Source organism: Danio rerio, chromosome 2, assembly GCF_052040795.2.
Source record: "Danio rerio strain M-AB ecotype USA chromosome 2, GRCz13ab, whole genome shotgun sequence".
NCBI lineage: Eukaryota > Metazoa > Chordata > Actinopteri > Cypriniformes > Danionidae > Danio > Danio rerio.
Window position 1 is genome coordinate 4,684,574 of NC_141022.1, and position 12,927 is coordinate 4,697,500.

The following is a 12,927-nucleotide window of genomic DNA, read 5'->3' on the forward strand; positions in this document are numbered from 1 at the left end:
TACAAATCAAAGTATGAAGAATTATGCACACAGATCTGCTGCTTGTAAATTTAATACCCTTAAATTATAAGAGATGCTTAATAGGGTTTGGGTCAGGGTTCGGTTTTGTGTCTCCAGGAAGTAGTCAGCAAGTTGTTTCGAAATTAAAGTTATCAAGCATCTACCAAAAGAAGTATGAAGAATTATGAACACAGATCTTGTGTGAATGTAATACCCTTAACTTGTAAGAGATGCTTATTAGGGTTCAAGTTGGGGTTCGGTTTTGTGGCTCCAGAAAGTCTTAAGCAAGAGGTTTTGAAATTAAAGTCATCAAGCATCTACAAAACAAAGTATGAAGGATTATGAACACAGATCTGCTGCATGTGAATGTAATACCCTTAAATTGTGTAAGATGCTTATAAAGGTTCAGGTCGGGGTTTGTTTTTGCAGCTTCAGGAAGTCGTAAGCAATTTGTTTCAAAATGAAAGTCATCAAGCATCTACAAATAGAAGTATGAAGCATTATGAACACAGATCTGCTGCATGTGAATGTATTATCCTTAAATTGTAAGACATGCTTATTAGGGTTCAGGTCAGGGTTCGGTTTTGCAGCTCCAGGGAGTCGTAGGCAAGAAGTTTAGAAATGAAAGTTATCAAGCATCTACAAAAGAAACTATGAAGAATTATGAACACAGATCTGCTGCATGTGAATGTAATACTCTTAAAGGGCACCTATAGTGAAAAATCTATTTTTCAAGCTGTTTGGATAGACGTGTGTGTAGGTATAGTGTATAGACCGTCATATTGGGGTGATATAAACACACACAGTCCTTTTTTTTTTTCAATTTATCAACATAAAAACGGTGGACCAATTGTAGCGGTTTTCAGACCGACCGCAACTTGAAGTAGGAGAGCGGTCCCCCCGCCCACCAATATTGATTGACAGCCTCATGTCACGATCATATGCTCAGTTACTTGTTGCACGTCTGCCATTTTCAGCGTGTGAGTCAAAGCGGTATCATTAAAGGAACACCCTTGCTCGATTTTTTTGATAAAAAGCTCATTGGGCTCAACACAAGATCAATATTCTCCACATTATCACTCTAATCGGATTTATTGCTTGTACCTTTTGCGTGGAGCAGTGCATGCATTTCGGAGTTCTGGGCGTGGGTTTTTGTCGCGGTGCACGCGCCGAAGCTTAGGGTCAGTGGCTCGGCGCGGTGCCGTTGTGTTTGCCCTGGTGTAGGCTTGTAATTGGAGTTCTGGAATGCGTGGCGCGACGATTCGAGACACTTCATGTTTCAAAGACACAAATGATTTTGTACTTTCTGCTTGGTCTGCGTCTGACTCGTACATGTATGGCTGAATCCTCATCGTAGCTCAGCTTAGCTTAGCTCTCTCTCTGTCTGTCTGCTGCAAACACAAAGCGTGGGAGCTCTTGGCTCCGCCCTTCTTGTTACATTGGGCGGGAAGCCGAAACTGTAAAGCAACACGCCCCTAAAACAGCAAACTGTGTAAACGCCCCCAACATGACACTTTGTAACACATTATAATAAAAACACCTGAACTGTGTGTTGAACTGAACCTAAACTGGCACACTCAGAACAACCATAATATTAATATTAAATCATAAAAAAGGGGTAAACTATGTGCCCTTTAAATTGTAAGAGATGCTTATTAGGGTTCAGGTCGGGGTTCGGTTTTGTGGCTCCAGGAAGTTGTAAGCAATTTGATTCCTCCCATGACTGAATAAATCCCTCTGCAGAAGAACAAATCGCCTCTATTAGAAGAAGGAAAGACAAACATATTAACACTCAAACCTTTTGACCAATAGATGTTTATAATTCAATGCGATGACCACTTTAACCCTGTTTCATTGGTCACCCTGGCTACATTAACTCTCTCTCTCTAGTACAGATTCATAGCGAAAGCCAGTAGATCACGTTAAACATGCAGATCTAATAAATATTAAGGCATAACCAAATCGTCCCTGCGTCATGTCAAAAGGTGAAAGCGGCATTCCAGTCCACTTTAAGACACGCACTCGCAAACTTCCCAGTAGTTTCTAAGTGCTCAATGGGGATTACCTTTAACCCCATTCAAATGTTCCACCAGTAGTAACTTAATCAATGATGTACATTCAAGTGCGCAACATGGAGGGAAGTTATTGAGTGAAGTGTATAGAAATAAACTGGATTGCAGCCCAAGTCACAGGAAGGCTTTGGGATTAAAAACAAACATGAATACAGAAGATATTTTTTGGTTTTCATTCACATTAAACTAGAAAATATGCGAGTCAAAGATTAAAACACGGTGAAGTGAAAACCTATCCCAAATCATGATACATTACATCATTTAAACATGCCATTTTAAACAGCATCTCATTCAGATTATGATTAAGAACGGCTACAGATGAGGTTTTATTTATAAAACTCAAAATTATAGTCACGTTAAGCATTAATGAGCCGTATTAAAAATAATAATAATATGAGGATATAGATTTAAATAAAAAGCGAGAGATTAAAATGAGAGCGGTAGAGAACGATTCATAAGCATGTGAAATGTAGTACAGGTACAAAGGACGTTTTGAGTGTTAAGAGTTCACTGCACCAATCAGATATTGCCAGTCTTTTGCCCCTCCCCTCCTGTAATCCAACAGACATCTGGTCAAAGGCGGCGCTACCATTGAGGGGAATCTATCTGCAACCTTCAACAGCACATATTGCATCTAATAACAGCTAACGTGGCGCATTATTGGAGAATGGAGAGTGTGCAAAAAACTGCAAAGGTCCCTTTGACTGGCTCTAATAGAGCAGACCATTCCCCCTCAGAGGAAGCTCTCGTTCATTAGAAAGGAAAATGGTGCTTTCAGTCTCAGTTTGTGGCTTGGGATGGAGGTGTGAGTGTTAAACCAGTGAGCAGTATCCGCCGCAGGCTCCTTGACGCTGGGGTTCATTATCAGACAGCTGGACACCATGGTTCTGGATGCTGCTTTCCCAGAGCCCCGGCGTCTGCAGGATCTTCTCCACCAGCTCCTCAAAGGCACACTGAACTCCGTCCCGCGTCTTCGCGCTGGCCTCTATAATATAAATAATAATAATAGTTCAAGACAGGACAGGAATGATAGAGATCAATACTAATGTGACTCATCAGTGAAAGTAATATGTGATGCAGGACAAGTTTAAGAGTGCAAAGGTGAAATGACGACAACATCTGATTGTGAAAAAAGCAGGACATCAGCAGTCACAAGCTGCACTAGTTCTTCAAATGCACATTTTGTTTTTAAATGTTTTTATTGGGGTATTCATGTAGCATTACAGCAAACAATACAGCAGTTAGTTTTTTTTTGTGCAAAAAAAAAAAAAATTCAACAAATTAAATAATATACATAAAACAAAAAATGAAAAAAGTAAATAAATTAAATTTTAAAAAAGGGATAAATAATTAGGATAGACCCAGAATACACTTTTCGAATAACACAGAACACCTAACCCCTAAAACCCACCCCACCCCTGGGACTAAAGCTTATGCAGTTCTGTTGGTGTGACCTTCACCATCTGGGTATTCAACCTACGCTTTCAAGACAGAGAAGAGGAGACCAAATCTTGTCAATTTTTTTCAATGTCTTTACCATTCCTCCTATGACCAAACGTCTTATTTATGAAATAAGTCTGCTCCCTTGCAGGTTTGAACTACCAGAACTATTGCTATGACAACAACTCTTAGATTAGAACTAGAATTAGAATTAGAGTTTTGAAGAACGAAACTATCCTGGGTTGTGTCAATTCATCAATAACTGAATCCAGCTAACTGAGTAATCCACATACAAAAAAACAGACCCCTCGGCTCAGAAAGTTCTCAAAATAATATTTTATCCTACATTTTTTAAAGAAATATGAAGGTGTAGGTTATATATGTGGCTGCTAAATGCAGAGCTTCTCGATAAAAAGGTGAAAAAACACCTGCAAGTCCTGAAAGCGGTTAAACCCCAGCCAGATAATGAAAGTAATATATAACGTTTTACTTTCCATAAAAAGAAACAAAGTTATGCAATTAGTTACTTTTTGGGGGAGTAACTCAATATTGTAATGCACTACTTTCAAAAGTAACTTTCCCCAACACTCATCCTGACTAATGCTTATCCACATTTAGTAATGGCAAACAAGGGGAAGGTGGTGCTAAAGGAGAAAATTGGCTTATGGCCCGTTTCCACTGAGTAGTACTGTACGGTACGGTTCAGTTTGGTACGCTTTTATGGCCGTTTCAATTGTCAAAAGGTGTACCGACCTAAACCATACCACTTTTTTTGGCATTCTTTCGAAAGGGTACCAAAAGGCAGAGCTAGATGTGCAGCTGAACCCTATTGGTTTACAGAGAAACGTCATTCGCTTACGCAACAATGAAAACAAAAGAGCCGCCATGTTTAAAATACACAGCCGAAATTACAGCGTAAATGCACATAATAATGAGCCATGGTCGACCCGGGCTCAAACAAACAGTCGTCGTCTTTATGAACAGCCACAAAGCCAAAAAGAAGAGCAGATTTAGCCTGTGCCCCTTAGTTTTTTACGAGCCAGTCTAAAGCGCGAGCGGTTTCGCTTTCTTGCTTGCGCGCGTCGCACGTCTATATCTGAAATAACAAACTTCTTGAGCTGATGATAATAACGTGCGCGTGATAATTGACGTGCTTTTGAAACCCAATCCTGTTGGAAACTGACAAACATGGGAGTGACACATTCAGAAAGAAAAGGACAAATGCGAGAGCGAAGCGCGCACAAAGGAGAAGCCCGACAAAACTCAGGAGCAAGTTGTTTCAGCAACCTGAATCACGAACAAACTGCCATGCTTATCATCGCCTTCTGGACTATTATGAACTGGGAATGACAGAATTACTCTCTAACAGAGTTTACATGTGCTGGTGAAGATTACAGACACAGATGAGAGGTTTGCACTAACTGTGGGCTTTGTTGCGTGATGTTTATGTACCTAAATTAGGACTAAATGTTTGCTGTGTGTAGTTATTCTGTAGTTGGTAACATAGGTATTAGGTATCATCATAGGTCTATTAGGTATCATCAATGTATTATAACACAAAAACATTATTTATTGAGCTTTGATAGTATGAAATATTTGGTTGATGCTTGTATGATTTTAAAAATTTTAAATGGATATGCTCCACCTCCATTATGTGAGTTTGTGACACACAAGAATAATAATGGTCAAGCAACACGATGTGTTACCAGGGGAGACTGTGCTGTGCAGTTTAGACGTACAACTTTTGCACGATCAGTCTTCTTAGTTAGAGCTAGTCATTATTGGAACACACTTCCGATTGACTTAAGGGGTGTTACAAATTATTCTACTTTTAAATACAAGTTAAAGAAATGGCTAAAAGCAAATCAAGTTTGTAATCATGTGTAATTCTTTTGTCTAACATTTTAGGAAACTCTTATTTACATATTTTTATCTCTTTTTGTCATATGTAACTTTACTGTTTTTGTATGTGTAATGACGTTTTTTTTTTTTTAGGTTGCCTTTTAAAATCTGGCAGGGGGCAACAGATGAAAATTAGCCCTTGTGGCTAACTCTGGCTTATTTACAGTTTTACTGTTGATTAATGAGCCTTGTCCCTGTTAAATAAAATAAATTCAAATTCAAATATTGCAGACCGTAAGGGGCTGTATGTGTTTATATATGTTGCATTTATTTATTTATTTTATATAATTGCAGACGTTACAGTAGGCTATTTCGTTGATCTGCAGTTATAATCAACTCCTGTTCATAGAAAAGTTAGTCATGAACATTTATACACAAGTATTTACGTGTGTAAAGCATCTGTTTTGTGAGAAGTGCTGCTCATTACGATATGTGAACGACGTGTGCAACTTTACTGTATACATTTATTCGAGCGAGCATGACGTCGACTTTCTGTCATACACCACGCCCACCAAAAGGGTACCCTTGGTAGTGGAAACGCAAGCCTGATAAAAGTGACCCATACCGACCCAAACCGTACAATACTGTACCACTCAGTGGAAACGAGCCATTAAAATCCCAAAAAACCATTCCAACAACAAAAAACAGAAACATACCGATAAAGAGCATAGAGTGTTTCCGTGCAAACTTCAAGCCTTCGTTCCGGTCCACTTCACGGTTGTCCTGAAACAGAAAGGTCTTTATAATTGTACTGCTGAGTCACCATACGATAAAGCAACTAAAAGTTACTGGAGCCTCCCAATATCAGCACTCATGACTTCGACAGTTTAACGTTCCATGACTTGATTTACTGACTCATATTTTCAATAAACCACAGTGAATCTCAAAAATATAATCAAATATAAGTTTTGTTTTTCCCTCCATGGAGACATCTTTATGTACTGTTGTACTTGTGTACTGTAATCATGAACGGAAAGTAAGAACTGTATATATTTGTAGGAGAAAAATCTGTAATACTTTACAATGAGGTTCCATTTGTTCACATTAATTAAAAAAGGGAGGTTACCCAAAAATGAAAGATTTTTCCTTCATAAATTTAATTATTTTCCTTTGGATTAATCTCAATTCCAGAGGTCACCACAGCGGAATGTATCGCCAACTATTCCAGCATATGTTTTACGCAGCGGATGCCTTTTCAGCTACCCAGTACTGGGAAACACCCATATACACTAATTTACACAAACACTCATACACTAGACAATTTAGTTTATTCAATTGACCTGTTGTGCATGTGTATGGACTGTGGGGGAAACCGGAGCACCCGGAGGAAACCCACACCAACACAGGGAAAACATGCAAACTCCACACAGAAATGCCAACTGGCCTAGCTGGGACTCGAAACGGTGACTTTCTTGCTGTGAGGCGACAGTGCTAACCAATGAGCCATCGTGCCACCCATTCAAACACTTTAACTACATTAGTTCACAAAATCATATATAGGTGAGCATTTATTAAGCAAATAATTAATTAGTTTGTGCTCATTTTTACTTTTGCTAATTCATTATAAATATAAGAAGTGTTATCTGTTGACTCAAAAATAAATAATTTACTCTCCATTTACTTGTTTCAAACTTTTATGAGCTTCTTCTGTTGAACACAAAGGAAGATATTTAGTTGAAGGAGGCCCGTTCCGCATGAGAGCTTTAGGTATATACTGCACACTTACAGTTGAAGTCAGAATTATTCACGTTCCTGTAAATTTTATTTTCTTTTTCAAATATTTCCCAAATGATGTTTAACAGAGCAAGGAATTTTTCACAGTATTTCCTATAATATTTTTTCTTTTGGAGAAAGTCGTATTTGTTTTATTTCGGCTAGATTAAAAGCATTTATTTATTTTTTTAACGTCAGTATTATTAACATTTTTTTTTTCTACAGAACAAACCACTGTTATACAATGACTTGCCGAATTATCTAATTTTACTAGTTAAGCCTTTAAATGTCACTTTGAGCTGAATTTTACACTATCTGACTAAAGTCCTGTCGTTGATACCAGTTGTAAGAGTAACAAATAACTTGACTTTTAGCTGATCATTTGGAAAAGTGGCAGAAAGTAGATTTTACTGGTGAATCATCTGTTAAGCTGCATCCCAATCACCACAAATACTGCAGAAGACCTACTAGAAGCCGGATGGACCCAAGATTCTCATAGAAATCAGTCAAGTTTGGTGAAGGAATAATCATGGTTAAGGGTTATATTCAGTATGGGGGCATGCGAGAGATCTGCAGAGTGGATGGCAACATCAACAGCCTGAGGTATCAAGACATTTGTGCTGCCCATTACATTACAAACCACAGGAGAGGGCAAATTCTCCAGCAGGATAGCGCTCCTTCTCATACTTCAGCCTCCACATCAAAACTCCTAAAAGCATATAAGGTTAAGGTGCTCCAGGATTGGCCAGCCCAGTCACCACATATGAACATTGAGCATGTCTGGGGTAAGATGAAGGAGGAGGCATTGAAGATAATTCCAAAGAATCTTGATGAACTCTGGGAGTCCTGCAGGAACGCTTTCTTTGCCATTCCAGATGACTTTATTAATCAGTGATTTGAGTCATTGCAGAGATGTATGGATGCAGTCCTCCAAGCTCATGATGGAGTCAGACAGAATATTCATTCTGTTTTCACTGCAGCAGGACTTTATACTCTATACTGGACATTATTTCTGTTATGTGACAAGACTTTTGTCTAAGTAAAGTCAGACCTTACTGTCCTAATTAAATATTTATAAATCAAGGCATGATCATATTTTATTGTGGTAAAATAAGTGTAATCTAGAGGCCTTTGCCTTTCACATACCACTTCTGATTACAAATGATCCACTAGAAGTCAAGTTATTATTTGCGGCTCCTAAAACTTGGATTGGCGACAAGACTTTAGTCAGGTAGCGTAGTATCTTGAAAAATATCTAGTAAATGATTATGTACTGTCATCATGGCAAACATAACCGAAATTAGTTTTTAGAAATTAGTTATTAAAACTATTATGTTCAGAAATGTGTTGGAAAAAAAAAAAAAACTTCTTCACATTAAACCGAAATGAAGGGAAAAATATACAGAAGTGATAATAATTCAAGAGGGCTAATAATTCTGACTCGCTTCCACTCTTGGCAACTTAACATCTTTATTAAACTTGCCTTAAAATTCCACACTAACCACCAGTCCGAATGGCACTCAAAACCCCCCCATTAAATATTCATCATTTGTGTTAATGAATAACGCAATGTTTTAAGCATAAAACGCTCTCCAACATCCCATAAAGAGCTTATCTTTGAAAGTTTTGCACCATGGAGATTTTAGCGTGGCAATTTCATTTTTCATGGTCTACCAAAAGTCGGGGTGTCAAACTCAGTTCCTGGAAAGCCCCATCCATGAAGAGTTCACTTCCAAACTTTATCCATCACACATAAATGCACTTTAAAAATACGCCTGAGAGGCATCATTGGTTTGTAGTGAGTATGTGTGTAATTGGCGTTAAAGCCATACTGTGCACTGCTGAGGCGGTTCAGGAAGTGAGTTTGACACTCTTGACTTAAAAGAACAGTAAGTGTACCAAACACTGAAATTCTAAATTGTTTTTGTCTATACAACGAAAGTTAAGGTATCCAGACAACAGTATACCCTAGTGACTTCCACTGGCCGATCAATAGAAAATAACAAAAACATGAAAATAAGTATGCTCAGAGATCACATTTTAGGTTCAGGACTTAAAAGTGAGAGTTAAATCAAAATATACTACGTTTATTTTGCTCGTGCACGTTGTTATTCTTTAGATTAACAATTAATTTGTGCAAATCCATTGAAAAATGGATGTTTTAGTAATCTTTACTTAAAATCTGAGTATTTGCCACGCCCCTTACCATCAGTTTGCTATGAGTAAATGATGCACAAAAAGAAAGCCCCGCCCCCTACTTAATATTCCATTTCAGTTTGAAAAACATCAACATACTGAAATAAAAGCCAAGGAACTTATGTTCATGTGGACTTTAGGGTGCATTTCCCGCTGAAACAGAAACCTGAATTGAGGGAAGGGATTTGCTTTGGAGCGCCTTCTCAGTATCTTAAACTAACAGGTGGAAAGGAGTGGGTCATAAACTCGTGTCATTAGCATACCTGCCAACATTTCACTTTAAAAGTCTTTGGAGACCGGGAAGGTCAGTGGGTTGTTTGTTTGTTGTTTTAACAACTGTAGTGGACCGGGTTATAGGCAGCAGCGGCGTTCCGGTTGACAACAGAGGGAGGAGTTAGGTGGAGATCGGGATGTTGAAGAATATACTAGGGATGTGATGTCATCCACCAAGCCTTCGAAGCATGCATCAAAAAATTATACATCTCATTGTGAAGCAGTGTACCAAGGCTTGGTTTGTTTTGCCATCATTAATTTTCAGTCAAACAGTTTCTCAGCAGTTTGTGATGCATTTTGGAAACAGGAGATGAGCCCCTGGTCTAATGCGCCACCTGGTTTGAGAAACCCGTTCTTAAAGACATACTTTTAGTCATTATTTGGGTAGCACACATATTCTGAATGCCTTAGAAACAGTGCAATTTATTATGCCTGAACGCTTTTAAAATCATATAGTCACAGGCCTCAAAAAACAAAACGATAAATTAGGTTTAGGGCAGGCATGTCCAAACTTGGTCCCGGAGGGCCGGTGTCCTGCATATTTTAGTTCCGATCCAAATTAAACACACCTGAATCAGCTAATCAAACTCTTTCAAGGTATACTAGAAATTTCCAGGGAAGTGTGTTGAACGAAGTTGGAGCCAAACTATGCAGGACACCGGCCCTCGAGGACCGAGTTTGGATATTCCTGGTTTAGGGCAGTGGTTCTCAAAGTGGGGGTCGGGACCCCCTGGGGGGTCGCGGGACAATGAGAGGGGGTCGCTTGGTGATTTACAAAAATCTAATAAATTTGAATAAACTTTTATGATTACCATTGCTAATCCATAACCAACAGAAGATAAAAAATAGCTACATAAAAAAAAAATACAATATCCAAACAAAAAGCCATCAGCCTTTGGTTTTTGTTGTTGTTTTTTACATTGATTGCAACCCTTAGGGTTTTTACATTAGATTAATGACAAAGCAACAGCGTCACCAGATTTTACAGCACTAGCTAAACTTTCTGACACCGTTACAGCACTCACGTACATTTAAAATACATACAGGACACTAAACATGGAGTATGATGTGTAAGTGGCAGTCTCCAAAATTAAACCAAGAAAAGACTTGGGATGTAACTTAAATATTGTGCCCACCAGTCTAAATAGATGAGGTTAATATAAAATAATCATAATAAAAACGATAGGGGACTGTTGCACTTTTTTATGTTGTCAATATGCTTGTGTTTATATAGGCTGATTGGTTTGTGTGAGTGTTGTGTGCAACGTTTGTATGATTATTACCACTTACGAAAATAGTGGGGGTCGCGAGTCATTGGCATTGTTCTTTTGGGGGTCCCAGGCTGAAAAGTTTGAGAACCCCTGGTTTAGGGTACCATTGCATGTCCTCACGATGTGACTATTCCAAATGATCACATTGCGATATCGATGCTGAAATGATCCATATTGTGCAGCCCTAGTCCAGAAAGCATCTGAACGCCACATGTAAGGTTTCAATTGCGCAAATATTAAATGAAACAAACCTTGTCGATTTTGTTCCCCACCAGCATTTTAACCAGGTCGTTGCGTGTACAGTATGTCTCCAGCTCATTGAGCCAGTTCTCAAGCTTTGTGAACGTGTCCCGCTTTGTAACATCATACACTAAAAGAAAACAAACAAACAGTAAGTGCATTTCAGCAACTAGTTTAGATTTGAGGGTTAAAACTTCATGATTGAGACCACCTGACTGTCCAATATTCTGCTCATTACACGGCCTACTTATCAAATAAAGACAAGGAACATATTGATTTAAGCAAAAAGAGATTTTATTATGCGAGAAGGACGAGAAGTGAGATTGATCTGAAGGACATAAAACTAAAACGGCTACGCCTAAAATCAGTTGTCTGGCTCAGTTACACAATTAATCGATCGTTGTGCATTTTACAAAACTCTGTAGATAAAAAACCTTCTTCTGTAATAAATGATAAATTCAATAACACGTAAAAACTAACCCAAAATGACACCCTGGGCCCCTCTGTAGTAGCTTGGTGTTAGAGTTCTGAACCTCTCCTGACCTGCGGTATCCTTAAAAAAAAAGTTCAATAGGATTTCAGGAGCTTTCAAGAGAAACAAAGCGTGACAGTGACATCTAGTGGAACAAGACAGCAAATGTCAAATAAAACAGAAATATCTCATGAATTCAAGCACGTTGCAAAATGCAGCACTTACCCATATAGCCAGTTTTGCTCGGTTGCCATCGATCGCAATAGTTTTGACTTTGAAGTCCACACCTAAAAACACCAACAAAAGTGTCAATTCTAAAGCAGGATTCCTCAACCATGTTCCAGGAGGACTATTGTGTCGCCAGATTTCCAATTATTTAAGATGTTTTCTTACAGGGACATCCATTAAAAAGATTACTCGTGAGTTACTGACGAGCATTAAATGTTAATTTTTACTCTTGAAAAAATTAATAAATAAATAAGGGAGAATCTTATGCTAACTATAACAAGTTTAAATGAATTTCTGATATGCTGCAACTACTCCTTTAAATACGAGATCAATGTAGCGGATTTTGACGCATTGCCGCCAGTGCAACCTTTGGTGATTTCGGCCTGAACGCAGTTATACGGTCGACATCTTTTGCTATTTCTTAGAAAATAGACATTAGTCATTTTCACTAAATTAGCTTTATCAAAATGAATAGACTTGGGTAAAACTACACTGTAAAAATTGCTGGGTTCTACACAATTCCTTCATGTTGTCCCAACACAAATAGATTAAGTTAACTTAATATTTTTTTTACATATTTAGGTGAATTAAACATAAAACAATTAAGTTGACCACCAAAACCCGTCAAGAACTGAGTTGATTCAGCCCATTTTAAATAAGTATTTAAATATACACCATTTTGAGGGACGTAAACAATAACAATGGCTTAACATATTTCCTGTTTTCATTTCCATAGCTTCCGAGAGTCCAAAATGACCCACATATTCATGGGCCAGTGACATCACAACATTGAAATGGTCTATGAGCTTATTAGTTTTGAGTATTAACTGCTTTTGGAGACCCGTTTACAATGTCTGATTATTATCAGTAGAATATTCACAACCACTCGTGGGTGACTCACCGATGGTTGCTGCTAATTCTGGGTCGAAGGTATCATCTGTGAAACGCAGGAGCAAACTGTGAACATAACAGGACAAATGAAGGAAAATTAGCATAGGCACAAAACATTTAGCATTTCTTGTTTCCCATAGCTCTTATACAGTTAAATGTAACTGTGTACACATGACAACCATAACATTGAAAATTGAGGTAAGGTTGGTTTTATATTTACAAATTCATT

General features: G+C 38.2%; 1 protein-coding gene across 6 annotated transcripts in view; it reads right to left on the reverse strand.

The window, feature by feature from the left end:
- Positions 1-1,799: 1,799 nt before the first annotated feature.
- rab18b (RAB18B, member RAS oncogene family) overlaps positions 1,800-12,927 on the reverse strand; it is a 13,160-nt gene continuing 2,032 nt past the window's right edge. The window contains exons 2-7 of one of the 6 annotated variants that reach the window (XR_015477686.1): positions 12,709-12,764; positions 11,805-11,866; positions 11,588-11,660; positions 10,956-11,237; positions 6,071-10,284; positions 1,800-3,057 (exon numbers count right to left, since the gene is read on the reverse strand). Coding sequence is in view for 1 of the 6 variants with exons in the window: in NM_001003449.1 (NP_001003449.1) it covers positions 2,885-3,057; positions 6,071-6,137; positions 11,119-11,237; positions 11,588-11,660; positions 11,805-11,866; positions 12,709-12,764 (550 nt within the window). In the remaining 5 variants the exon portion in view is untranslated. Of the gene's footprint in view, positions 3,058-6,070; positions 11,238-11,587; positions 11,661-11,804; positions 11,867-12,708; positions 12,765-12,927 lie in introns of those variants that run through there. The other 5 variants (NM_001003449.1, XR_015477690.1, XR_015477687.1 and 2 more) reach the window with 5 other exon arrangements.